Here is a 27,665-nt window from a genome sequence, read left to right on the forward strand (position 1 = left end):
TCTGTTGTACAGGTTTTTAGTGACTGTGATGGTTTTCAGAATCGGAGATGTTTCTTAATATAATACTAGAGCCTAGTAATTTTTTATGAACATGTCTGTAGTATTGTACACACTGCGAAAGGCCCTGCGATAACCTACCCTTGCTCGGTTGCTTCGAAAGATGATGATCTTGTATCGACGATAGCCAGAGATATTGTCAGAAACATCAATTGTTGGCAATATTAAGATATTTGGCATTTCCAATGAATGTTACATTCTTATTTTTGTTAAGCCTATTATTATTATGAAGTAACTTTTATTATTAAAATAAAATTACAATTAATTTGCCCCGCAATAATGACCAAACAACTGACATGCTGTGAGGATAGCAAAAGATTAGGCTATATATCTACTCCTCAATTAAAATGTAAAAAAAATGTTCTATTATACAATTAATTATAAGCCTATGATTAAAATTAACAATTAAGTCAGCTATAAAAATCAATGACATAAAAAGCTTTTATTTCAAGCACCTACTTACAAAAACAACCTGTTTAACACAAAATGTGTTTCTTCTATTTATTTATTTTTTCACTATATATTAGAACAGTTAACTGTATACTGTTATAAGCATATGTTGAAGTAGATTCATCTCTCGTTGTCTCTTGAGAGAATATGCGGCGTCAGGTGGTGAAAGCTCCGTCATCTTTCTGCATAGTGAATTGACTGAGATTAAGACGTTTACCGTCGTAACTCTTTCACAAAGTTTGCACATTGCATGTGTGATATCCACTGGCTCGCCTTCATGGTTTAAAACAGAAATATTTCCAAAATTGCAATGTAACCAATTACTCCCGGACCGAATTTACCAAACCGAACCATGACAACGCTGTGTCATATCAAACCGTACCATGAATTTGTGAGCCGTTACACACCTACTACTTACCATTTAAATTTCCATATTAATTTATTATTATCATTACTAATAATGCTAATCATATTACTTTTATGTATTAATCATTATAGAGGCTACGTCCACACAAAGCCAGAGCTTTCCCTATCCAATCTTTTGGATCAATGTTGTATACATGCCAGACCAGTATGTGGCACTGTAATTATGCCACAGAGATGCACAAAAAATGAATGTATGAAGACTGATTATGCGTATAAACATAAACGAACATAAAACAATACATTTATTTATATGTGTTAATGCTAATTAATTAAAAGTGTTTTTGTTTCTGTTACGTGACGTAGCGGTGTCTGACTAGGGGCGAGACGTGGCCTGATGAGATCAGATTTGCTGTCCAGACGAAAACGCAAGGGCAGCATTTTCAGATTTGTCCACTCTGGGACCTGGTCTCACAACTATAAGTCGCACCTGAGTATAAGTCGCATCAGTCCAAAAATACGTTATGATGAGGAAAAAAACATATATAAGTCGCACTGGACTATATGTCGCATTTATTTAGAACCAAGAACCAAGAGAAAACATTACCGTCTACAGCCGCGAGAGGGCGCTCTATGCTTTCAGTGGTAGACTACAGGAGCACTGAGCATCATAGAGCGCCCTCTCGCGGATGGAGACGGTAATGTTTTCTCTTGGTTCATGTCTCTTAGTTGATTTCTCTTGGTTCGTCAAATTAATTTTGATAAATAAGTCGCAGGACCAGCCAAACTATGAAAAAAAGTGTGACTTATAAACCAGAAAATACGGTACATTAGAGCAACATAATCCAGAACATGCATGAAGAATGTTTCATTTAACATCCGTATATTTCTCTTTCAATAGGGATGTTGGAAGACGAGGGACATCCAAAGTCTAATGCATCCAGCACCTCTGCGTTACACAGGCACATGGACAGCCACCACACTCAGGTGAAGCATATACACAAACCCACCCTAGCATGCACACACTCTTTTTTGGCATCTGTCATCCACTCTTCCGTGGGGAGAAGGTCTCCAGTGACCCCAAATGGCAGATGTAATCATGAGTAATGAAAGTGAGAGCAGGTCCCATGTCATCCCAGACTAAGCACTCTGCCAAATGAAAAGAGTCGAGGCTTATCTGGAGATCGTATTCAGATGTGCATTAGAGGAGAGGCATGGTGCTCCGGCCCTGTTCTCCTCCACAGGAGCACGCCGAAAGATCACTGTGTGCCCTCTGTGCTTCTCAGCATCTCACTCTTGTGTCCTGAAAGCAGGGTTACCCTCACAAAACATTAAATCTTAATGAGGTTCTCTGAGAGCTTTCTAACTCAATAACATTAACTGTCTTTGTTCTTTGTGTCGCTCTCTAAACACTACAGTATGGGAATCGAGAATTCTTTTTCAGAACTGGTCTGTTTTTAATAAAATATTGAAGCCGAGTGGTTTTCATGAACATGCCTGTAATACCATTGTACATTTTTGGTAATATGATATTTGGAAATTTACCATACTGTAGTAATATTAAGTTTACTATTAGTATTACCAGGAGTAGTAGTAGTAAGTACTTTTTTGTAATGTTTAATTATGGTAGATTGATTATGTATGTGTGTGTGTGTGTGTGTGTGTGCGTGTGTGTGTGTGTGTGTGTGTATATTATTTTTTTTTTTTCCTTTCAGATTTTCATTTATATAATCAGAACTTTAACTACTACTCATCCAACTAAATTACATTCTGTCAGTCTTTCATTTATTTTTCATTCTCCAATAATCTTTCCAAACATGACTTGGAGAAATACAAATATTTCAAATCAGGCAACTGGTGTTAAAGTAAGATTGATGCATGTGTGGTTTGTGATTTTTTGTTCCCAATAAACGCAGGACACATCAATGGTCCTATCTTTACATAATCTTGCATTAAATACTAAATATGACCTTGGCTGTAAATAATACGTGGATGATCGCCACCGACTGCTAGATAAAAAGCTTCAATGAATCAAGACTGAATCTTCCTAAATGTCTAGCTTTGGCCGTGACATTCTGAGCATGGCATGAGCAATATACAATGTACATGACTGTCAGGAACTAACAGGAAGATCATCGGTGAATTCCAAATGGGATATATCGCCCTCCGAAGGGCACTTTGGAGTAAAAAACAACCATGGCTGCCATATTGAATGGTTGTTCCAAACCGAAGTGCCCAAACCTGGCCACTTGGCACCGGGCACCCATGATTGCGCTGATTCTTTTCATGATGCCTATGCCTTCGTGTGGGCACAGGATAGGGCTTTCCAATTAATCAAATGTGATTGTCATGTGCATCTCGTCAGTAAAGCTGGTCCCGCGATTAGTACTAAAATAAAACTAGTTTGCTGACATGCTAGGCGATATCGCATTTAAAATCAAATGTGATTCATCTGCGATTATGAACGCCATATTGCCTAATTGTCAGTGAACTATGGCTCTGTGTAGTGAATGCCGCTCAATCTGAAAGCAGGTGATGGAGATTTACTACTAATCATGGAACCGGCTTCACTGACAAGATGTGCATGACAATCGCATGCAATTAACTCCTCAGCCCTAGCACGGGATGATGATGCAGAAGAGCACTGCAAAAAACAGTTGTTTGGTCCCTTACACCCTTCAACCCTTCAAAGCTCTCACTGGAGGGTAAACCCTTTGAAGTGATTATGGCTTCTGTATGAGCCCTTCCAAGTGGAACGCAGGGCATATTAGAAATAAGGAAGCTGTAACCAAACACACAGGATGTGATGTTTGTAGTTATTGAAAAGACAATACGAATGCATCACAAAGCTACAGCACACACCATCTGTTAGGATGATGGGATTGGGGACAGATATATGGCACTGTCACCTGCTGACAGCAAAGAGAGAATACGTTGATTTATGGCAGTCAGATGCTCATTTTATAAGTGCATATGCTTTGTAGAAAGATCCACAACAGACTGCACCGTCTCGCATAACTGTATCATCCTCTCAATGACTGTGGCTCTGTTCCAAAACCTAGTGAGATGCTTTTGTAAATTGCATAGCCTGTCAAAGAATAAAAGTTAAACATCAACTAACATCAAAATTAGTGGTAATTGATTTATCAAAGGCTATTCATTCATTCATTTTATTGTACATGCAAAATTGGGAAGGCATTCCCAAAATGCATTGGTTCAGGGGACAAAATGAATACAAGATGACAGACAGAATTGTAAATAATAAAATAAAACATAATAAAATTAATTGAGCTAAATAATAATTAATACAATTGAATACATAGAATAGTCATTTAATAAATTAACCTGACATTTTTTATTCACTATTGTATATGCTATGTTTTTTTATGCTTATGAGTACCTTTAGCAAAGTAACATACTAACAGCACACTGCACTGAAATCAATTATAAGTTGCCTCTCAGCGACATGTGAAGTTCCATTTAAGTTCCTTAGAAACGGCATGTTGAGACGGAAAGGCAGCTCACTAGGTTTTGGGCCCGAGATTGAATGTTTTCCCGTTTCATAATTGTTCCATGTCTGCATAATCTTCCCGATTTACTTACCAAGTCGGCTGTGAGTTACAGTAATGGAAATGTGCTTTCATGATAATTGAAAGCGAGAGACCACCACAGTGCACCTGTCACTATAGGTAATTTGTGCCCCCCTGCTGAGGCCCCCACATTATAAAACTTCTGCTGGCCTGTAATGCTTTATGAATATGTAAACTATATGTATAACTCTGGCCCTGAGGTGCTCTTCCATAAAGTGGAACACGCACTTGTCGTAAACCTGTGTGGGCTGGTTGTTATTAAATGCAAAAGAGCTAGCCGCTGTCATTCGACCTAACCGGAGCAGTGTAAGGTTCCTGAGTGGAGTGCTGGGGTCCTCACTCTCTCGCTCTCTCTGACTCAGCTGTGTTGTCATATTGCCCAGTGCTGAGTGCTGTGGATTGTTTGTCTATTAAAAAGGGAGCGTCCTAGTTTCTCTGTAATGGCCTCGGTGTCCTGTGTTTCCAATCCAGTTTATTCTGGCTCAGGCAAAGAATGACAGAAGCCTGGCATTATTCTAATGAGCATACAAACAGTGTAAGCAGTCTGTCCTGCACTGGTCCAAGACCTACAAAAAGACATTTTAGTTTACCTGTGAGACACGCTTGAGAAAACCCACAACCGTATTTCCCAAAGATCTTATATGACTCAAACAGATTCTTATTCAAATCATTATTAGTAGTTATCTTTAAGACCTTTCCACATAGTAGATGGCTTGCATACAGACTGATAGAAAGATGCTTTGACTGTGATAATCAGATCATACAGTTGACTGACAGTCCTTCGGATATTAACACTATTGAAATTGTACCCTTTGTATAGCACGCACAGTGACCAACAGATGATATTACAGAATGATATCATTATGAAAAAAGCAAGCTGTCCCGCTGGCTTGGATGGCACCTCTTCTGACACCAAAAGAGAGCTGGTTTCTTGTGTCCGTGCATGAGAGCCAAACAGTGACACAATGGACTGTTACTACATAACCTGTCTACAAACACATATGCAGTGTTTGGAATAACGGCGTTTAAAAGAACGGCATTAGGTAACAACGTTATTTTTTCAGTAACGGGGTAATCTAACTAATTACTTTTCCCGTCGTTACAACGCCGTTAACGTTACTGAACGTTAAATGTGGTGCGTTACTATGCATTGATTTAATAATATGCAATCCGAACGCACCCCTGGCTCACACAGCGAGTGAGCAGGTGGGTTAATGTCGAGATAAGCGGTTGTGATTGGCTAAGGCAGAGTCATGTGTTTCATGGTAGCCAATCAGAGCCAGTGTTTTTACACACATGCCGTCACACGCGGCTGCGCCAGCGGCGCCAAACACACACACACGCAACAGCTACACAGAGATTCGCAGCAGAGATGGCGAGTCAGGAGCAATCCGATGAAAAGTTGGCATTTTCAAGGTGAAGACATAAGCCCTACTTCAAATTCATTGTGGTCAAAGGCAAGAACTTGCATGTAATGTGTGACACGCATCTACAAAGCTAGTGGCCAAAAACACTTTTCTTAAAAAGATAATACTTGAAGTGCAGGATAAAACTCTTGCTGTCTGTTGATGTGCAATAAATATTGAAAGTTATGTACCTGTCTGTTCTTGTAAAAACTGCAAAAAAAAAAAAGAAAAAAAAAGTACAAATTCTCTGACATGTAGCAACTTTATTTATTTATTTATTTTATTTTTTTACAGTAACGCAAATAGTTACTTTCCCTGGTAACGAGTTACTTTTATTATAGAGTAACTCAGTTACTAACTCAGTTACTTTTTGAAACAAGTAGTGAGTAACTATAACTAATTACTTTTTTAAAGTAACTTTCCCAACACTGCACTTATGTAATGTCATGTCTACTCCAATTATAGACCTAATATTTTTTAGAACACAATTTAACAAATAATTCAGCATTATGACATCACAAGCTGCTTTTAAATGGGTCATCATGTGCAAAATTCACATTTACGTTATTTGAACATAAATTTGTGTTGGCAACCAGTTTTTTTTTTTTTTTTTTTTATATGCATAAATGTAATATCCCCTTTCTTAAATCAAACAGTTCTCACCTTCTTGGCTGTGTGACATCACACAGGCCCAGGCCCCTCCCACGATTGTTGATTGACACTAACGTTTTAGCACAGACCCCCGAATTTGTGCTCTGCATTTAACCCATCCAAAGTGCACACACAAAGTAGTGAACACACATACACTGTAAACACACACGGGGAGCAGTTGGGGGTTCGGTTCCTTGCTCAAGGGCACCTCAGTTGTGGTATTGCCGGCCCAAGACTCGAACCCACAACCTTAGGTTTAGGAGTTAAGTGATTGAGGTGTTTTGTTGTTGGATATAATAATAAACATAGCAGTTGTTTATCTGAGCCACTGAAGACACAGTGGATTACGTTTGTTTTTGAAGGGATACGCCTTCTTTTGATAGAAGACTTTATACTCATCAAGATTGCATTTATTTAATAAAAAATACAGTAAAACAGTAATTATTACTACAAAAATTGCTTGAGTTTCAAAAATATTATGAAACAGTGATATTATAAAATATAATTACAATTAAAATGTAATTTATTTCTGTAATGCAAAGCTGAATTTTCAGCATCATTACTCCAGTCTTCTGTGTCACATGATCCTTCATAAATAATTCTAAAATGCTGATTTGATGCTAAAAAAAAAAAAAAATTCTTCTTATTATAAATGTTTGATAGCTGTGCTGCTTAATATTTTTGTGAAAACATGCTTATTTTAAGTTTCGAAGAAAAGCTTCTTTTTTTTTCTTCTTTTTTTAAACCAGTCTTTTGTAAATGTTTTTATTATACAGTATAATTCTTTCTAGAAAAAAAAATCTTCCTGATCAAAGTTTCTATTACACTGTAGTGTATACAGTATATGATATTTGTAAATAAAATGACTTCTCAATAGACAGAGAAAGTAGCTGGAGTTGTGTACAGCACAACATGCTGTATATAGAAACAAGATGTCTGTTGCGTCACGTCAGGCATTTCCAATGCAGACATCTTCATTGATTTTAATGCAGATCTCATTTTGTTTCATGTCAGTCTAGCCAGACCGAGCTGTCACATTATTCCACCCTGAAGTCTCGAGCATGTATCTTAATGTTGGGTTGTATTTTAGAAAGGTAACAGGGTAGAAGCATTCTGAATTTCACTAGTGACACCCGAGATGCTTTGTACCTCAAGAAGCACTGAATGCCACAGGGTCTCTGGTTACCAGGACCCATTCTATCCTCGGCTTCCTGCCTGTGTCACATAATAGGGGTCAAGGTCACCAGACCACATGTAAACCAGGAAGTGGATGCAGAAAAGACATATAGATGTCTAAAATATCATTGTACAATTGCCTGGCCGCCTTCTACACCGTAAATAAAATGAATTATTCAAATAGATAATGAAATATTTAGAGCGACAGAATAGCCCCCTACAGAGGCAAGTGAATTATACGCTACTGCTCTCTGAAACTGGACACTAACCTTTTTAAACCACATCAACTAGAGTATATACTCACTCACTACCAATATTCAGTCCTTTGGTAACTTAACACCAAAGTTTCAGATTTGCCATGCAGTGCCAGATACGCGCTCATAACAAAACACTGAATGCTAAAATATCATGTGCACCATTTCAGTCTTAATGCATTTATCGATGTGGCGTCAAACAACACAAGGGCTGTTTTGTGCCAGTAAATCCCAGTCCTTTTATCTAAGGCCTGATGTGAAGAAAAACAGATGGCAGTGAAGATGTGCCTCCATCACTCAAATGTAACCCCACCAGAGGTCGTCCTCAAAGGGACGCTCTACCTCTTAATGTCCTTATGGCACTCGGAAGCAGGAAACAGCCTTTTAATGCCCCTTAACATGTATTAGCACACGCCTGGTTCATATTTCCCCATCTCTACTCTCTGTATCTTGCTCTTCCTGCCGTCTGGTCCATCCGCTCTTTATTGATCCACATCACAACGTCTCATAACATGCGGAAGATCATGATGTTTAATTATTGATCAGCTTGGTTTCGCCGGAGACTGCGATTGAGAGCGAGAATGAGACAAGGGCAGATCGGCCTTATCAGCCTTCAGATCCGACGGGTGCGGAAGATTGCTTAGAAAATGACAGCAGGAGGAACGAAGTGTTCCCGGACTGGCACTCTGGTAATGGAGTATTCTTGCTCCATGTCTGTATGCGATAAGGTCTGAGGAGGCCATCTCTTCTGACAGGGCTGCTGTGTATCAAGCAGTCCTGGAGATGCCGACTGACATGTGGGATCCGATGCACAACTGAATAGATACAGTGATCCCTTGTATTTGGACACTTAAGCAAGACTTTCAAATGTACGTTTACCATTACATTAATTAAATTGCATAACAAAGTAGCATCTATTATAAAGAAAGATTGTAAAAACACATAATCAAAGCATTTATTTAATTTCAACCCACAAAAAAAAGCAAAAAAATAAAAATAAAAAACCTAATATTGCAAAATATTATTGAAGTTAAAAGTAATTGTTTTCTAGCTGAATCTATTTAAACATTTTATTTATTACTGTGATGACAAAGCTGAATTTCCAGCATCATTACTCCAGTTTTTAGCGTCATTTGATCCTTGAGAAATCATTCTAATGTGCTGATTTGCTTAAGAAACATTTTCTATTATTACCAGCGTTGCACAAAGTGGAGTTGATTAATATTTTTAGTAAATACTAAAGGACACTTGAATTTGAATAATAAAGTTGAATGTAATCTAATCTAATTTTAAACATAATCTGAAAGCTGATTAAATAAGATTTCCATTGATGAATGGTTTGTTTATACAACTATTTGAAAATCTGGAAACTGAGGTTGCAAAAAAATCTAAATATAGAGAAAATCGGCTTAAAGTTGTCCAAATTAAGTTCTTTGCAATGTATATTACTAATCGAAAATGAAGTTTTGATATATTTACAGTAGGTACATTTTAAAACTTTACTTAGTACAGTACTTCGTATTTACTTTTTGGCATGAAAGGAAAAGAAAAGTCGATCATTTTGACCCATAGAGTGTATTTTTTGGCTATTGCTACAATTATACCCATGCTACTTTTGACTGGTTTTGTGTTCCAGGGTCACAATAAACATGATGCATCAACCAATCTACAGTCTTGTTCAAAATAATAGCAGTACAATGTGACTAACCAGAATAATCAAGGTTTTTAGTATATTTTTTATTGCTACGTGGCAAACAAGTTACCAGTAGGTTCAGTAGATTGTCAGAAAACAAATGAGACCCAGCATTCATGATATGCACGCTCTTAAGGCTGTGCAATTGGGCAATTAGTTGAAAGGGGTGTGTTCAAAAAAATAGCAGTGTCTACCTTTGACTGTACAAACTCAAAACTATTTTGTACAAACATTTTTTTTTTTCTGGGATTTAGCAATCCTGTGAATCACTAAACTAATATTTAGTTGTATGACCACAGTTTTTTAAAACTGCTTGACATCTGTGTGGCATGGAGTCAGCCAACTTGTGGCACCTCTCAGCTGTTATTCCACTCCATGATTCTTTAACAACATTCCACAATTCATTCACATTTCTTGGTTTTGCTTCAGAAACAGCATTTTTGATATCACCCCACAAGTTCTCAATTGGATTAAGGTCTGGAGATTGGGCTGGCCACTCCATAACATTAATTTTGTTGGTTTGGAACCAAGACTTTGCCCGTTTACTAGTGTGTTTTGGGTCATTGTCTTGTTGAAACAACCATTTCAAGGGCATGTCCTCTTCAGCATAGGGCAACATGACCTCTTCAAGTATTTTAACATATGCAAACTGATCCATGATCCCTGGCATGCGATAAATAGGCCCAACACCATAGTAGGAGAAACATGCCCATATCATGATGCTTGCACCTCCATGCTTCACTGTCTTCACTGTGTACTGTGGCTTGAATTCAGAGTTTGGGGGTCGTCTCACAAACTGCCTGTGGCCCTTGGACCCAAAAAGAACAATTTTACTCTCATCAGTCCACAAAATGTTCCTCCATTTCTCTTTAGGCCAGTTGATGTGTTCTTTGGCAAATTGTAACCTCTTCTGCACATGCCTTTTTTTTAACAGAGGGACTTTGCGGGGGATTCTTGAAAATAGATTAGCTTCACACAGACGTCTTCTAACTGTCACAGTACTTACAGGTAACTCCAGACTGTCTTTGATCATCCTGGAGGTGATCATTGGCTGAGCCTTTGCCATTCTGGTTATTCTTCTATCCATTTTGATGGTTGTCTTCCGTTTTCTTCCACGTCTCTCTGGTTTTGCTCTCCATTTTAAGGCATTGGAGATCATTTTAGCTGAACAGCCTATCATTTTTTGCACCTCTTTATAGGTTTTCCCCTCTCTAATCAACTTTTTAATCAAAGTACGCTGTTCTTCTGAACAATGTCTTGAACGACCCATTTTCCTCAGCTTTCAAATGCATGTTCAACAAGTGTTGGCTTCATCCTTAAATAGGGGCCACCTGATTCACACCTGTTTCTTCACAAAATTGATGACCTCAGTGATTGAATGCCACACTGCTATTTTTTTGAACACACCCCTTTCAACTAATTCAACTAATTGCCCAATTGCACAGCCTTAAGAGCGTGCATATCATAAATGCTGGGTCTCATTTGTTTTCTGAGAATCTACTGAACCTACTGGTAACTTGTTTGCCACGTAGCAATAAAAAAATATACGAAAAACCTTGATTATTCTGGTTAGTCACATTGTACTGCTATTATTTTGAACAAGACTGTATGTATAGGAATGTAATGTGACTTAAGTGACTAAATAAAATAAAAAATAATAAAAAATAAAAAAAAATAAAAAAAAAAACCTTGAAGCAATGTATGCCTACTAAATCAAATTATACCATACAGTCTCTTTATGCAAGTCTCCTTGACTTTCAATAACATCTGCGCATCTGCCTAAGGTAATCACGTGTATTGAGCACATGATTTCATGTTATGAGAAGAATGCAAGAAATGCTGTATATGTGTTTTGAATGTTCTCTCTCTGTGTGTCTTTCTCTCCTCTCTTCCAGAGGGGTCACCTCAACTTCTCGCCCTTCGGTGCGGGGGCGGCGCTGTAGGCTGGGGGCTGAATGAGCCCTCAGGCCTGTGTAGGGATGGGGTGAGTCTGGTCTATAGCACAGTACCTCACTGACTGCCCTTCACCTTGCAATTCCCGCCTTTTACGTTATCCTTTTTTGCTTTCCATGCTATTGAAGGAAACTGCAGCTCTGCAACATCTAGGACCCGAAGTGGTAGGGAAACAATGTAGGATAATGCGGTTGTGGTAATCAGTTTTCAAGAAATAGTTCATCTAAAACTGAAGACTGTCATCAGTTACTCATTGATTTATGTTGATTAAAACCTGACTTTCTTCTGAGGAATGAAAAAAAAGAAATTTTGAAGAATGTTCAGGCAGCTGCATTCCTGTCAAACTCAAAACCTAAAAAGTATCTAAAATCATCGTAAAATTTTTCCAAATGTATTTTTTTAATAGAAGGAATAACAGCATACAAGTTTAAATCAACATGCCGATGAGTAAATGGTGGCAGAACTTTAATTTGAGGGTGAACTATTCCTGTAAATGTTATATTATTTAGGATTAAGTGTATTGAAATGATCTATCGTACAGCATGTAATGGAGCTTGTCCACACATGCTTCCTTCTGACTGTCTCAAACTGCAGACAGTCATTGTTTTAAACTCCAGTCTCTGTTTAATTGAAAATGAGCTGCAGTTTTTGTTAAAAAAATTATCCATTCCTCACGGCTAGTTCTTCATTCGTTGCTGCGAACATTTCGACCCTGCTCTTTCCTTGATCCTTCATTCAGTCCTTTCCCCTTTATGTTCTCTCCTTTGCTAAGTTTTGCTTATTGATTTTGCTCTGAGACAGAGGCTCTTTATGGAGTTTGTCCTCATGCTGAGATGCTCATTGTTACCTGCTGAATCATGCCTTACAGAGAGTTTGGAGAAGAGCCACGTCTCTGCACTGAATCAATGGCCCTTGCACTTATGTTTTAGCCACAAATAAATCTTCACATGTGCCACACGTTCAGCCAGAGGTAACTGTGTAAATAATGCAGATATATGCCAGGGATGGCCACAAGTACTCGATTACAAAATGACAACAGTTATTAAACAGATTAACCATTTCCAATTAAAATACAGTGATAACTATACGCTAATGGCCCTGTCCTGAATGGCACCCTAAACCCTTGTGCTCTTCCTCTGAGTCTGTACTTTCATAACGTAATGCCGCTTTGACTGTCGTGTAGAAGTCTGGTGCAGAGCTTGCCCCAGTGTGGGCTCGGTGTATAACGGCCACAAAGGGGACGCTCGCGAGCGCCCTTCTGAATGCTAAAATGACAATTGGGACACCCTACGGTCTCGTAGACTTAACGGACTTGCACACGCGGTGGCCATTGTACGTCTTTAAGACCTTAAGTGCACATGAAGTGTTCCATTTGGGACAGGGCCAGTGTGCACAAGGGAACTTTTCAGTTATGTACAGTGTTGGGGAAAGTTACATCTAAAAGTAATGCATTACAATATTGCATTACTCTGTAAAAAAAATTCTGTCCCGTGGCTGAGCTTGCTTATTTGTGTGTAATAAAAACAAAAAAAAACAAAGGATATATATTTTGGTAACTGTAAATCATTTTCTCACTAAAAGTAAAATTAATAAGCCAGGCTGAAGGCAAAGGGCCTCTACACTTAATTCCCAATTTATTTCAACATGGGGACAGGAGAGATGTCAGTGAATAAATGGGAAAAAGAACTTGCATTATTTATTTTACTGTAAATTTAAAAGTAATGTGTTACTTTACTGGTTACTTGAAAAAGTAATCTGATTCCATGTCTCGTGTTACTTGTAATGCGTTACCCGCAACACTGATTACATTATCAACATTTATTTTCAATGTTTTCAAAAACAGATGCAAAATGACTCTTTTCAAGTATATATTTTACAAAAAGAAGTTAGATATGAAATGCTGAAATACTACAGCCACTATACACATAAAATACTGCATGTATATAGGCCAACAAAAAAAAAAGTGGTGCAGACATTTATTGGGATTATTCTTCTGTACTCAAGTAAACCAAATGTCAATCCTTATTATATCTAGTAATACATATATATAAAAATAGCTTTTTGTGTGGTGGTTAGTATCACAGGGCATTCACCGTTGTCCTTGAGCTCTGTAGCTCACCTTACCTAAGACGTCATTTAACTTCATGCCTGTAAGACTAATATCGGTTTAGGAGTCAGGCAGGGTGTCAGATCATCCTGTAAAACCTTTAAATTATCAGGATTCTCTAGATTTGTCCTGCCTTAACCTGGTTTGATATGCCTTTCAAGGTTTCACGGCCGTTTGCTGTCCTCAAATAGTCTAAAGGCTTTTCAGGAACTTGAAGAGAAACAGCTGAGGAGCGTGCGTTAGAGGATTATGGTTAACCATGGGTCTAGCCTTTTTAATTATCTGTCCTTGCACTTGTAGGAGTTCAGTTACTGCTAAAGAGCACGTACTTGATGCACCCAACCCTGGTGATCATATGGTTGCGTTTATTTGTGAGAGAGCGCGATGTCACCTAAGACATGCTTAAGAGTTTCTCAGAAGATGCTAAAGTACATAGAAGGATAGCTTCAATCTGATACCGGCAGGACTTTTGAAATCTGTTTCCTTATCATGTGAAGGTTGACCATTCTCCTTAACACATCACATGAACATTGATTTATTTTATTGGGTGCTGTGTATTCTAAATATTTTGTGAGTGCACACAATCAGGTTCTGTGGCATCTGATCAAAACAAACTGGCTGATAAAGGTCTGTTTTCTCTTCTTACAGTGGTTGTAATCAGATCAGACTAGCTGTGCACACGACCTTCTCCCAATACTTCTCAATTCTCTGCTACTGCTTGCCAATTGAACCATAGCAATTGCCCAATTTGTATTTTGCTTTTGGATAGCCTAATCTCCAATGAGTACAGTTTGCTTGTTGGTTTAATGGATGACTTTCAGGCCAAGGATTTCCATCAGCTTTGAAAATGAAGCTGTAATGAGATTGCTCTGGGTTACTTATAGAGAACTTCAACAGCTGTATTCCCAGTCTTGCTTATGATGTTCCTCTATGAGGTTAACATCACAACAGTTTGAAGAAGAGAAGCAAAATGAATGAAGCCAAAACAGTTTGAGAAGAACTAGCGATATGTTTGTTAGTGAAAATACAATGAATTATCAGGCAAATGAAACGCCACAGAATCTTCAGAACTATAACATCTACAATTCTTAGAATTATACAGAAACTTCAATGTTTGTTGACTAAATTTTACGGCTAATCTCATAATACATTCCAGATATCCGTAAGATTAGTGTATTCTGTTCCATTTAACACATTTTACATATTTAAATACATTTGTCAGATTTTCAAAATATACAAAAAAGTCCTTTGATTCCATCTGGGTACTTTTTGGTGATATTTTGTAGTCATTAACCATTCTTGGACATGGCACGTCATTAATACTATGGTATTAAACTTTGGATACAGTGCAAGGGAGTTAATAGACTCTCACAAAAAGCTAGTAGTATATAGTACAGTACTTACAAAGTATGGTATCATGTTGTTATATAATGGTACTTCAATATGAACCTGAAAGATTTCCATTTACACTATCCTTCAATTGTTTGGGGTCAGACTGACTGACTGACTGATTGACTGATTGGTTGATACATTTTTTTATACTATTCAGCAATTGTGCATTAAACTAATGAAAAGTGACTTAATATAAATTAAATTAAATTAATATAAATTAAATCGCAAAGGCAATAAATTTGTTTCTGCGTTTAGGCAGAAACTATGATTGTCATGCAGTGAAGCACAGATCTGTGATCAGTAATCTCCATCCAAAGAACCAAATATTCCCTGAAGAAGAAATCCAGGAAATGTCTATTGCTGCAGCTCAATAAACATACTTCATGTGGGCAGAGCTTATATGCTCCGAGAACGGACACTGCTATAGTGATACACACAGGTCTGTTAAGAGTAGAGGTTGACCGATGTATCTGTTCGGCCGATTAATCGGCACCGATAGTTGATTGGTGGAACAATTGGTTAACGGCAAAAATCCATGCCGATAGTTTTCCGGGTTGCGCCCATCGCTGGAGCGGCTGTGAAATCTGTTTTCATTATACAGTGCGAGAGTGAAAAAATGTGGTGATAAAAAATAAAACATTTCATAGGACCCTAAATGTAATTTTTGTTAAACTTTTATTAAATTGATGTGAAAATGTATGTTTCTTGATTTTAATTAATAAGACTTGGCTTTATGGTTAATAAACTTCAATTTAACTATTTAAAAGGAGTGGAGAAAAATTCTAATAGAAAAAACAGAATTCAGAAAAAAAAAATATATATATATATATATATATCAGAATTTAAAAAAAAATCATATGGAATTTAGCAGAGGTGGGGGACTCGAGTCACATTTTCAGGACTTGCGACTTGCTTGATTAAATATGAAAATGACTTGACTTGACTTTGACTTGAACAAGTTACTTATTACAAGTGCAAGACCCGACAATGACGTGAACGTATAATAAACAATCAGCAATAAAATGAATAATAAAAAAAATATTATTATGACGTCAGCACCACTAATCAGCGTCTGTGCCTCTAACGCTGCACAATTCAAACCGCGCCAAACATGGCAGACAGTAGTCAAGCTCCACAAATAGTCTCATTTGGTTATATATTGAACTGGACCGTGCCAATAAAAATGCAAAATATGCAACGCAAGAATATCCGACATGACAATGTCAAATTTCATTCGAGATTTCAAGAACCACAAGGAAACGTAAGAAAGTCCATTTTTCTATCGTCAGTTTCACTAAGATCTATAACGATTACTAATGTACATTAATGAATTAATCTTTTATGTTTTTCATAATTTGGCCTTGGTTGCATATGTTTTTTTTTTTATTATTAGAAATGTGACCATTATCATTACTGATACGTCTCGTAAATAGATGTATTGGGTAATTTGACTATAAAAGATTTTTAATGTTGATGTGCATCTTAAAATGAGCGGGCCGCTCTATATTACATGTAGGCTATAATGTCTGTATTAAATGTGCGCATTTTCAAGTGTTTGTGTGAACTGTGTGTGGAAACTCTTTCGGACAGTTCGATTCAATAAACCGGTTGATAAAAATGGTTCACCGGCAGTGTTGCCAGATCTCAGGAGACAAATAAGCAACCAGGCCTGTGAAAAGAAGCCCAAAACAACGACTTTTTCTACGAAGCCAACCTAGGTTCTGGGAAAAGAAAAATAAATTAACTGTGTGCTAGGTTTTACAATTCGTGGGGACGTATTTTAAACTGTGGGTACAGATTGTCAATTTACATCCATGTGGACTGATTGGTAAGTTTTACAAAACTGCATACACGGTACAGTTTAGTTATCCCCCCCCCACAGAATCAGTTCAGAATCAATTGCCAAAAGAACCAGTTTGGTTCAGACGCTCTGTGTGTCAGTCTGCTTCACACTGTATCACACATGCGCAGTATCATCAGCTCCTCGGTTCTGGAATCGGACGTGTCCGAAGGAAACGGTTCTCGGTTCAGTGTACTGGTGATCCGAAAACCGATGCAACCGGTTCTTGACTCGAGAACGAGTCAATCTTTCATTCGTTATCTGGTAAAAAAAAAACATCTATATTCAAGTGCGAATGAAGACCATTTCACATGGGATGCCAGGTGTAAAAAAAAAAAAAAAAAAAAAAAAGATTATTAGAATCAAAAAATTTCAAATCGAATGCCAACTCAACGAATGAATATTCAAATAATCTAATATTCTGCTCCAACCCTAGTAAGAAGCCACATCATCTCACAGAAGGATTTATTTCAAACACTCGACTGACATTATGAAGTGAGTTTGGAGTGAAAACATGTTATTAAATATGTTTTTTTTATTTTCTTTTTTTTGCAGCATTTACTACACAGAGCAGTAGTTCATCAAGAAGATACACAAACCGCTGTCATTATTGCAAACAATTTTGTTCATTTCCTAATCCTACGATTATATCGTTTGCAATTATGAACGTATATTTGCATAGCTTGTCAGAGAACTATGGCTCTGTGTAGTAAATGCTGCTCCACCTGAAAGCAGGTGATGGAGATTTACTACTAATCACAGAACCAGCTTTACTGACAAAATGTGCATGACAATCATGGTCAATCACTTTTGATTAAAGGTACAATTTGTAAGATATTTGCAGTAAAATATCCAAAAGTGGTGTTATATATTATAGTGTTATATATTTTGTCCAGCTGATTACTAACAATATCTCGTAATGGAGAGTTGAAGGCCCCACACACATATGTACATGACTGGCCACTCTTAGGCGATCCCATGGGATTATGGTTCTTGTAGAGGGGCGGGACATGATAAGGGATGAGGAGAGCTTTATAATCTTCTTAAAGGGTTGATTGATAAAACCACTGTTGGAGAATCCCAACTGCACATCTGCATGGCCTGGATAGAGAGTTACACACATCTCTCTATAGACCACAATGTGTACAGTATATACTCCCTATTACAGCATATTCTCTGAAAACATGTCTATATATAGCACAATGGTTTTATTTTACAACCCAGATTTTATACTGGGCATCCTGTGGCTTTTAAGTTTTTTATCATTTAGAAGTAAAAATGGTTTTAAAATCAAACAGTAAACTACATAGACCAATATTCAGAATTGTTAAACAAGCTGAATAGGACATTTGACAATTTTAGCTTTCTTGAATGTCTACAATTTCATGCTCTCAGTAGTCAGTAATTCATTCAACAAAGCACACTGTGGCCGACAATTACATTTCATTGGAAATTTTTCCCCTTCCTTTTAAAAGTTAATAAGCCTGTTGATTTCACCACCTCAAGTTAGTATATGGTGAGATCCATTTGATAGTTTTTTTTTTTTTTCTGCTTATGATCCTATACGAAAAGACCTACAACACACATTTTTAGGTTGTAAGCCACCAGTTGAAAACTGCTGTCTGTAGCAGACGCTAAGGACATTTTGAGAAATGCTGAAAAGCATATAAGCCATGTAAAGCCATTTTATCTGTTGTCGTTACTGCACCTTAGTATGAAAAGTATCCAGTGTTGCTGCATACAGCACAGATAAGACATAACCTAGATATTCTCTCATATAAAGGACAATAGAAAGAAAATTAAAGGTGGAGAGAGCAAGTTATATGTTGGGCCGAATGCCCCAGCAGAGAAAAAATCCCATAATATGCGTGTTAATAATGATTCCCTGACCTTTGCCCCTTGTATCAAGATTGCTTTAGTAGGTGGTGGGGCTAATGCAGTGCAGGCGCCTCATGGATGATAAGACCGTGATGAGCCTCATGTGTCCCCGCTGATCTTTCACTGCGCTGACATTCAGGCATGACCTGTATTGAGTTCCAGCTCTATATCTCATGAAGGGGTTAGCCGGGCTGAATGTCAGGCCACGGGCCACCCCCTCTCTCCAGGGACAGGATATTTCCATGTGTCCTCCCCTTCTTCTGAAACTACTGACCAGCTGCCCTTATTTAAATGCACACTTTCAAAATTACAGCCCTTTGGTTTGGCACATGCTTTTGCTGTGTGTTCTTTTAGGATTTTCAACTTGCATGCAGTTGAAATGAGAGTTATAAAAGAAAAAAAAAATCGTAATCAGTATTTTGGTCTTGTTTTGCAGTAAACATGTAATTAAAAATCTCACCATAAAATAGTTTTTTTTTATTTTTTAGATTGATTCATTTTTACTTATTTTTTAGTTTTTGGTTTTATTTACTTTAATTACTTTTGCTTAAAAAAAAACAAAGGTAGAGTACATAAAAAATATTTTAACATCATTTTTTAAATGTTGTAAGCTGATCGACTTGTTTTAGAGAAAAAAAGAAACTAAAGCATTAATTATGAATTGTATATGAAAAATAATACTTCATTTCATATAATATGTCTTTGGAATGTGCAATGGCATATTCATGCTTAAAATATTCCCATAATACATTTTTGTTTTCCTAAGAAAATATATCTTGACACTATAAATATATCTTGATTATATTTATATATATATATATATATATATATATATATATATATGTGTGTGTGTGTGTGTGTGTGTGTGTGTGTGTGTGTGTGTGTGTGTGTGTGTGTGTGTGTGTGTATGTATATATATATATATATATATATATATATATATATACATATACATATATATATATACATATACATATATATATACATATACATTTATTTTTATTTTTAATTAATCCATATTGGTAAGTTAATGCTTAAAACAAGATTCAGATTTCAAAGGTAAAATACGTTATACGCTTCCTCAGAAAATATGTATTGACATTATAAATATATAAACATATCTTGTTTTTTTTTCAGCCTTTTTTTAACCATATTGGAAAATTAATGCTTAAACAATAGACAAAATTCAAAGGTAAAATAAAGATAGCAAACATATCTAAACTAATTTAAAAAGGGGAAAGAAAAAAAAAAACTTATTTTCAGAATACACTTTATTTCACTATATTTGGATAAAAGCGTCTGCTAAATGATTAAATGTAAATGTAAATTTCGATTTTTTTTTTTTTTTTTTTTTTCATCATCCTGAAAAATATTATTCTTAAAACAAGACTGACTTTGTTATCTAGGTGCTTTACATGGATTTGAACACTAGCTGTAATAAGGGCCGTTTCTTGTTTGGAAATCCCTAGAGACCCGTTCTCATCTGAATTGCAAAGCCTGAATCACTGAATATTCTGTCAGCTGAATGTCAAAGAACTGGATGTCCCCGATGGTTTGAGAGGCTGGGCTAAATTTGGAGTACAAGTGGTCATGTAGCCCGCCTGTCTGTATCCACATCTCTAAGTGTGCATGTGTGCCCTTTGATGAAGCGCATAAATAATGCAAGGTTAAACATAATGGTTGCTGTGCTTGAATATGAATAGCTGTATGTGATCCAGGTGCTTTGTTTGTGTCTTTGTGCAGCGTCCAGATAGCATTACAGGTGTGAATGCAGTGATTGACACAGATGTCGTTCTTGGTCTCAATGGGTGTGTGTGATTGGCTGACTGTGTGTGCTCACGATTTGTTCGGGTTCAGTACACTGTGTGCCATCGCTGTGTCTCTACTCTGCTAGTGCAGTGATGTCAGAACTGAGAGGCGACAGATAGGTGTAAATTATGGATCAGTACTTTCGAGCAGTGCGTGGGTGTGTGGGGCTCTGTAGATGGCCTGGATTAATACAATACGCTTCTACTGTACTGTAGCATCTCCACTGCACTCACACACTCTCATGATGTTTCCGGATGAGTTCCCTCGCAGAGTGAACCAGTAAATTAGGCCAGGGCATCCCGTTACGTCATTCCAGATAGTCTACCAACACTCTGTACTGCATGATCAGCTCCTGTATCTTCCTAAACGCTCTCTTAGTGTAGAGATAGATAGATTAACAATGATAATCAGATTTATTTCTAAAGGCTCAAGCACTGTAAACTTCCTTAAACCTTAGCAAACATATTTTCCCATTGTAATGAGATGAGGGGTTTAACAAAGTGCAGGGTTTTAATTTTTTGTTGCTTTTTTTTTTTACATAATCAATGAGGTATTATATTGGTTCTTATTAATGGTTAGATTTTTTTCCCCTGTTTTTATTTTATGTATTATATATTGTTATTATTATTTACTTTTGAAGTTTATTTTAGTTATAGTTCCCTTGGGTACCAGCTGAAATACAATTTCAAAGTTTACTTTTTTCATTTCAGTTAACATAAATTTATGTTATAGTTACTTAATGAACCACAGGGAGCATCATAAAAATCTAATCTCCTCATAATTTATTAATTTCTTTTTTAAGTTTATTTTTCTTATCATTCTGGCAAATATTACATTTCAAACAAGAAAGAAAAAAAAAACAGTGACTTAAGAAAATTTTATATATTATTTGAAAATGCATCTATATATTTACCTTTTAAATAATTAGATATTTGCATGGTTGGATTCTTATGCAGTTGCTTCCGATGGATTTGAACACTAACACATAATGGGGGCCATTTCTTGTTTGGAAACCTCTAGAGATCTCAACGCATTTGAATTGCATAGCCTGAATTGCAGTATATTCTGTCAATGTGTTGTTAAAGAACTGAATGTCTCAGATGGGTTGTTTACCCACCCAATTCTGCTGTTCAGCTATAATGGTTATATTATTTAGCAGTAATGGGACAGTTATGGGTTCAGGGTTTGATCCAGTTCAACAGCCCAGATTTGTACTTCTTAAAGGGTTAGTTCACCAAAAAATGTAAATTATATAATTAATAACTCAGCCTCATTTTGTTTCAAACCGGTAAGAACTATATCCATCTTCGGAACACAGTTTAAGATATGTTAGATTTAGTACGAGAGCTTGCTGTCCCTCCATTGAAAACGTATGTACGGTATACTGTCCATGTCCAGAAAGGTAATAAAAACATCTTCAAAGTAGTCCATGTGATATCAGAGGGTCCGTTAGAATTTTTTGAAGCATCGTTCTGTTGTGAGCGCATTCACAGAACAACAGTTTAGTGATATCCGGTCCGCTAACCAATCACTCGATGTAACCAGATCTTCTTGAATCAGTTCACCAAATCGAACTGAAACGTTTGAAACGGTTCGCGTCTTCAATAAGCATTAATCCTTAGAGTTAAAATAAACCAATATCCCGGAGTAATTCATTTACTCAAACAGTACACTGACTGTTAAGTTGTGGATTAATGCGTATTGGAGATGCGAACCGTTTCAAACGATTCAGTTCGATTTGGTGAACTGGTTCAAGAAGATCCGGTTACATCGAATGATTCATTCGCGAACCAGATATCACTAAACTGCAGTGCTGTGAACGTGCTCACAATAGACTCAGAGAAGACAATGCTAAATAAAGTCGTAGTTTTTGCTATTTTTGGACCAAAATCTATTTTCGATGCTTTAAAAAAATTCTAACTGACCCTCTGATGTCACATGGACTACTTTGATGATGTTTTAATTACCTTTCTGGACATGGACAGTATACAGTATACATTTTCAATGGAGGGACAGAAAGCCCTTGGACTAAATCTAAAATATCTTAAACTGTGTTCCGAATATAAATGGAGGTCTCAAGGGTTTAGAACGACATGAGGGTGAGTTATTAATGACATAATTTTCATTTTTGGGTTAACTATCCCTTTAAGCTCCATCTTTATGTTTAAAAGATTGTTTGTAAGGATTCTGTAAGCTTCAACTTCAACAGTAATAACAAATGTCAGTATCTTGGTGCCATCAGACTCAGTTGGGCGTAGTATTAGATAGAGTGAACAAATGGACAGGGGATTTCTCTTTGACCAAACTAAAGCCATGTGACTTTCCTTCAACCCTGCATCCGTCATGAATGGATCAGATGCACAGCAGGAGGTCCTGTTCCATTTGTGGCATTTACCAGCTGCAGATGATTGGGTTGGATTGATTTATCTGTTTATTGATCACGCTTGTATGATGGATGAGAGACGCCCATGGGCTGGTTTTGTGTATGTGTGGATAGCAGTTATGCTGGTTGCATCCAGCAGCAGCTGTTAGGAGAGGGTTTTAGACATCAATGGGCCCTTTGGTAACACTTGAGTTCTGGGAACACATTCACTATTAACCAAGAGTTTTCCCTCAGTAAAATCCCAATTTACGACTTATTAATGGAGTAAGCAATGTAGTTGTTAGTATTAGCGACGTTTAGGTAAAGGGATATGTTTAAGGAATTGCAGAATAAGACATTGATATGTGCTTTAGAAGTACTAATAAACAGCCAATATGCTAGTAATATGCGTGCTAATAAGCAACTAGTTAAGAATGAATAAAGTTCCCTAATCTAAAGTGTTACTGGTTCTGCTTATCCAAGTATTTGCACCAAGTATTAGCCTTTCTCTTTCACCCAGTAAGTGTACAAAAAAGGTCACTATTAATTTAATTAAATAAAACTCAATTTGTCCATATAATGACTTATACCTCAATATGCGTCTGTTTGGTTTTACTGTTAATTGTTTTACTGTATAGAATTGTATGTTCCTTGCAAGTATTTATTATGGATTCATCGTAACAAAGTTAGTTCAGGTTCAGAACTCCTCAAAATCCTAATGATATTTATGGATTAATAATTTGTGATATTTGTAAAGAATACTTTATACCTTGAAAAAAGCATTTTATAACAGTTGTGTGCATTCACATGTATCAAGGTACAGTATACAGAAAATATTTTAAAACCATTGATTGTTACCTTTACAATTAAACCAACATAAATACAAGGATTACATTTTTAAGAACATGGCACATGTGTTTTAACTTTCTTTTTAATAGAATGTTCATCCTTTTTATTTATGACCCAATACCTTTACTGGTCTAATTTCTTTTCCTGATGCTTTGTGTATTACCTATATACCATATTATTTTGCAATCTAAATTATATTGGAAGTCAATGGTATTATGTTAATTGGTGGTAAGTAGTGTAGATCGGGGGTAACAAACCCTGCTCCTGGAGGACTACCATTCTGCAGAGTCCAACCCTAATCAAACACACCTGAACCAGCCAGGTTTGGACCTGAAGTGTGGAGAAAGGAAGCCTTCCAGAAGCAGGGTTGGGGATGCATCCATTACGCACCATACTAAAAATTTACTTTCTGTCATTTTCTCAGGTGCTTCAGAGGTCACGTGCATGTGGGGATCAGCGGGCCACTCTGCAGGAATTGTTGCGCTGGCGGAGGAGTGTTTGGGATGGTCGACCGGACTGGCAGAATGCTTGGCTCCACACAAACACCTCACCCACTCTAACAGTGAAGACCAAAAGTCCCAGAAAGAAATCATCGCCCTAGAGATTGTGGTCTTCCTGAGTTATACCTCAGTTAAACCCCACTCCTTAGGCCCGATGGCCCTTTCTTATGATTTGCCCTTCACATAGGGGTGGAGTCCTCTAAACAGAGACAGACTCTGAACTCAGGAGAGTAGGGCATCTACACTTCTCTTGAAAGAATAAAAGGTTCCTTGGAAAATTGTTCCACACTGTCTCTCCAACTAATGGCCACCTAATAACATGTCAAGTCCAACTTTCAAAATATAAAGTCATTGTCAGACTTTTATGAATCCTATTCGCAGTGTCCTAAACATCACTCTGTTTTGGAAGATAACATTGCCTTGATTGCAACTCATTGACGCTATCTTAGGGCTGTGCAAATGCATCTGAACTGTGTGCTATAGTCTACATTGTGGGCCATATTTTAGTTTTAAACCCTGGTGCTGGTCGCTCCACATGTGCTTATCGTTGACTTGGTTGGGTAAAAAGTGCCAGTTCTTTCCCAACTCGAGACACGTGGATGCGACAGACCTTAAAGTTTACAAGACTTGTGTTGACCTCCTAGGACTAGCTTTGCGAACAAAGTCCTCCTTCAGGTTCAGAGAAGCAGCTACACCTCATGCTTTTTCAGGTGCTTTGGTTACCCTCCATCAGAGGTGGCAACCATCACACACAGGTTGTGACCTTACGAAGAGGTCAGGGTTCAGGGAAATCACCAGTAACATCACAGGTCCACAGCATTTCCACCAGCTTCTGGACTGCATTCATCGTTCATTCTAGGCTAATGTGCGCACACTTCCGCAACACATAACTGAAACGTTTCACAAGATGTCGACAAACTTGAAGACTCCTGATTTATATTGAATGGTTAAAGAGCACAATTTTCCAAATACACCTTAAGATGGAACAGTCATCAATAGTGATAGATATTACTGCCGATGTGACTCTAAAAAGCTCCTATAACCGTTTTTGGACTTTTCCACAAAGGTGCATCTGTACGAAAGCTGGGTTGTATGGTGGCATGTCCGTACCTTAGTAGACAACCTGTACAAACAGCACATGACCTTTAGTCTAACTGAAGTTTCAACTATTTATCTTTCTAAGTGTTCCTAATTTGTGAAGGGACGCAGATGCCTCCAAACAGAGGCCTTGAGGCATTTAGTTTATCCAGACAGTGTGCACATACAGATTTATTACCTGAAAGACCTTGGGTAAATATTTTTGGACCTTGAACAATGGGTTTTCAGCAGGAGACCCACCATAAGCACAGCCATGTACGTGAAGTGCAGGCGCTTTTCTGAGAATAAACAGAACTTGACCTTCTGGTTGACTTTGGTATGACTGACTAGATAGATTATCTACAGATTGCGAGTGTTTATTGGCAAATTATTGTCTTTATAATGGAAACATATTTCTGAATGTTCAAGGATGCAATGACAGAAGGACTAAGGTGGTGGGTTTTATAGTGTGAATATCATTTTAGTACATAATGATTGTTTATTCATGGTGAACTCTTTAGTCGCTGTCCATCTCCAACAGGACTTCGGCCAATCCTCGAAATGTAAAAAGAAATTTAATGTATTGTACAGAACATTTGTGTTTGTGCAAGTATGTTTAAGTTGCACTTTGCTGCTGTGTTTCATTTAGGCTTCATTACTTCATGCCTGTGTCCTTATCCTGAAGGTGGCGTCCTGAAAAACAAGTTCCCCAAAAGTAACACTTTAACACAAAAAAAAAAAGCCAATTCCGCCCCTTTTGACACAATGATCCATGTCAAGGTCTTCGGTCTCAATATTTGAATGTATATACATCTAAGAAAACAGTGACTTCTTATGTATTGGTTATACAACCAGTTGTTTTTAATGATGTATTGAAACACTAATTTATTTTTTGGTGTGAAAAATGATCTACAGTTCATTCAAATCAACAATTGCAGAGACATTTAAGTCCTAGTTTTGTGAGTCATTCTTTCTGGTTCTATAAATCATTACGGACTCTAAACTCTAAAATGGGCTGCTAAGGCTTGTGAATCTCAAATCTTCTTCTGTCTCTTCTCTTCCCAACTAATGTGAATATTCCCTTTCCCCATTCCATTGGACGGTGGGTGGTTTAAAAGCATCTTTCACTGCTGTGCAGTACTGCAGATCAGAGACGCATATTAAAATCACTGTGCAGGCCAGTGCAGACGGAGACCGGAACTCACTTCATGGGTTTGATCCACAGCTGCTTTGCATCGCTACTGCTTAACAGGGTTATGATACTATTATTTGAAACATTTATTTATTGAAACTAAAAAAAAAAAAAAAGAATATGCTATTTTATAATGTCTAGTATTGACTTGCTATCAATACTATAAAGCAAAAAGAAAAAAGAAAAGAACTGTAAAGTATGAGCCCATTTTTCTACTATGTTGTTGAAAAGGGGACATATGTTAACGCATGAGATCTCTTATGTACACGCCCCGTCTGTCTGTTTTTCTGTGCTAAGTATGATACGTTGTGGAGATATAAACATCATTGGATCATGCCCTTTGTCTTAACTGGTGCTGTGGAACCATTCGAACATGATGTTATGAACTTCTTTTCACCCCAATATGGCCTGGATTTAATGGACCTCTTGTTTTGATGGCAGACTAATGGCCATAGATGGTTTGGCCATGATCAGTATGTAGAGAACATCTTCCAGTGTTGTAGTCCAGACCAGTTTATTTGATCCTGAGTCAAAAACGTGTCCAGAATGGGGTTGAGCTCGAGTCAAGAAAACCAAATCCAAAACCATATTTCCTGTCTTGATCTTTACTGAGACTCGACTGTCTGCTGGTCTCGGTCTTCACTCAGTCGACTGATCAGATCTCTACTTTACTACAACACTGACATATTCATCCCAAGATGGTGAAATCAAACTCATTCAGATTCATGTGCTTGCTCAGATCAACAAAATATTAATCATGTCTGTTGCAGCCTTTTTTAGTCAATGTGTTTTCTTTTTTTCTTTTTTCTTTTCCTTCTGTACATTTTATATAAATAGGCGTATTTCTTCAATACATGTTTGTGGGAAAAGGGGAAAAAAATAATGTCTTGGTACATATTTTGTTTCAAAATGTTTCATAAAATTCCTGTACAGCAATAAAGCACAGTTTCAAGTCAACTGGCAAAAAAAAAAAAAGTTTTTGACTATTTTCTTTAAGAGAAAATATATTTGTTATATTTATTTGGGGATGGGAGGTAGACTATATGGAGGCACTTTATAAAATGAT

The 27,665-nt window shown here is 37.1% G+C and overlaps 1 protein-coding gene across 4 annotated transcripts in view; it reads left to right on the forward strand.

Moving 5' to 3' along the window:
• The window catches only part of LOC113108919 (unconventional myosin-XVI-like), a 222,370-nt gene extending 195,655 nt beyond the window's left edge, over positions 1-26,715 (forward strand). For 2 of the 4 annotated variants that reach the window (XM_026272343.1, XM_026272342.1), the window contains exons 34-35: positions 1,772-1,857; positions 24,255-26,715. In XM_026272343.1, coding sequence (XP_026128128.1) covers positions 1,772-1,857; positions 24,255-24,431 — 263 coding nt within the window. In that variant the 3' untranslated portion in view covers positions 24,432-26,715. Of the gene's footprint in view, positions 1-1,771; positions 1,858-11,535; positions 11,625-24,254 lie in introns of all 4 variants that reach the window. The other 2 variants (XM_026272344.1, XM_026272341.1) reach the window with 2 other exon arrangements.
• Positions 26,716-27,665: the final 950 nt, after the last annotated feature.

The sequence above is a fragment of the Carassius auratus genome, chromosome 9 (genome assembly GCF_003368295.1).
Source record: "Carassius auratus strain Wakin chromosome 9, ASM336829v1, whole genome shotgun sequence".
NCBI lineage: Eukaryota > Metazoa > Chordata > Actinopteri > Cypriniformes > Cyprinidae > Carassius > Carassius auratus.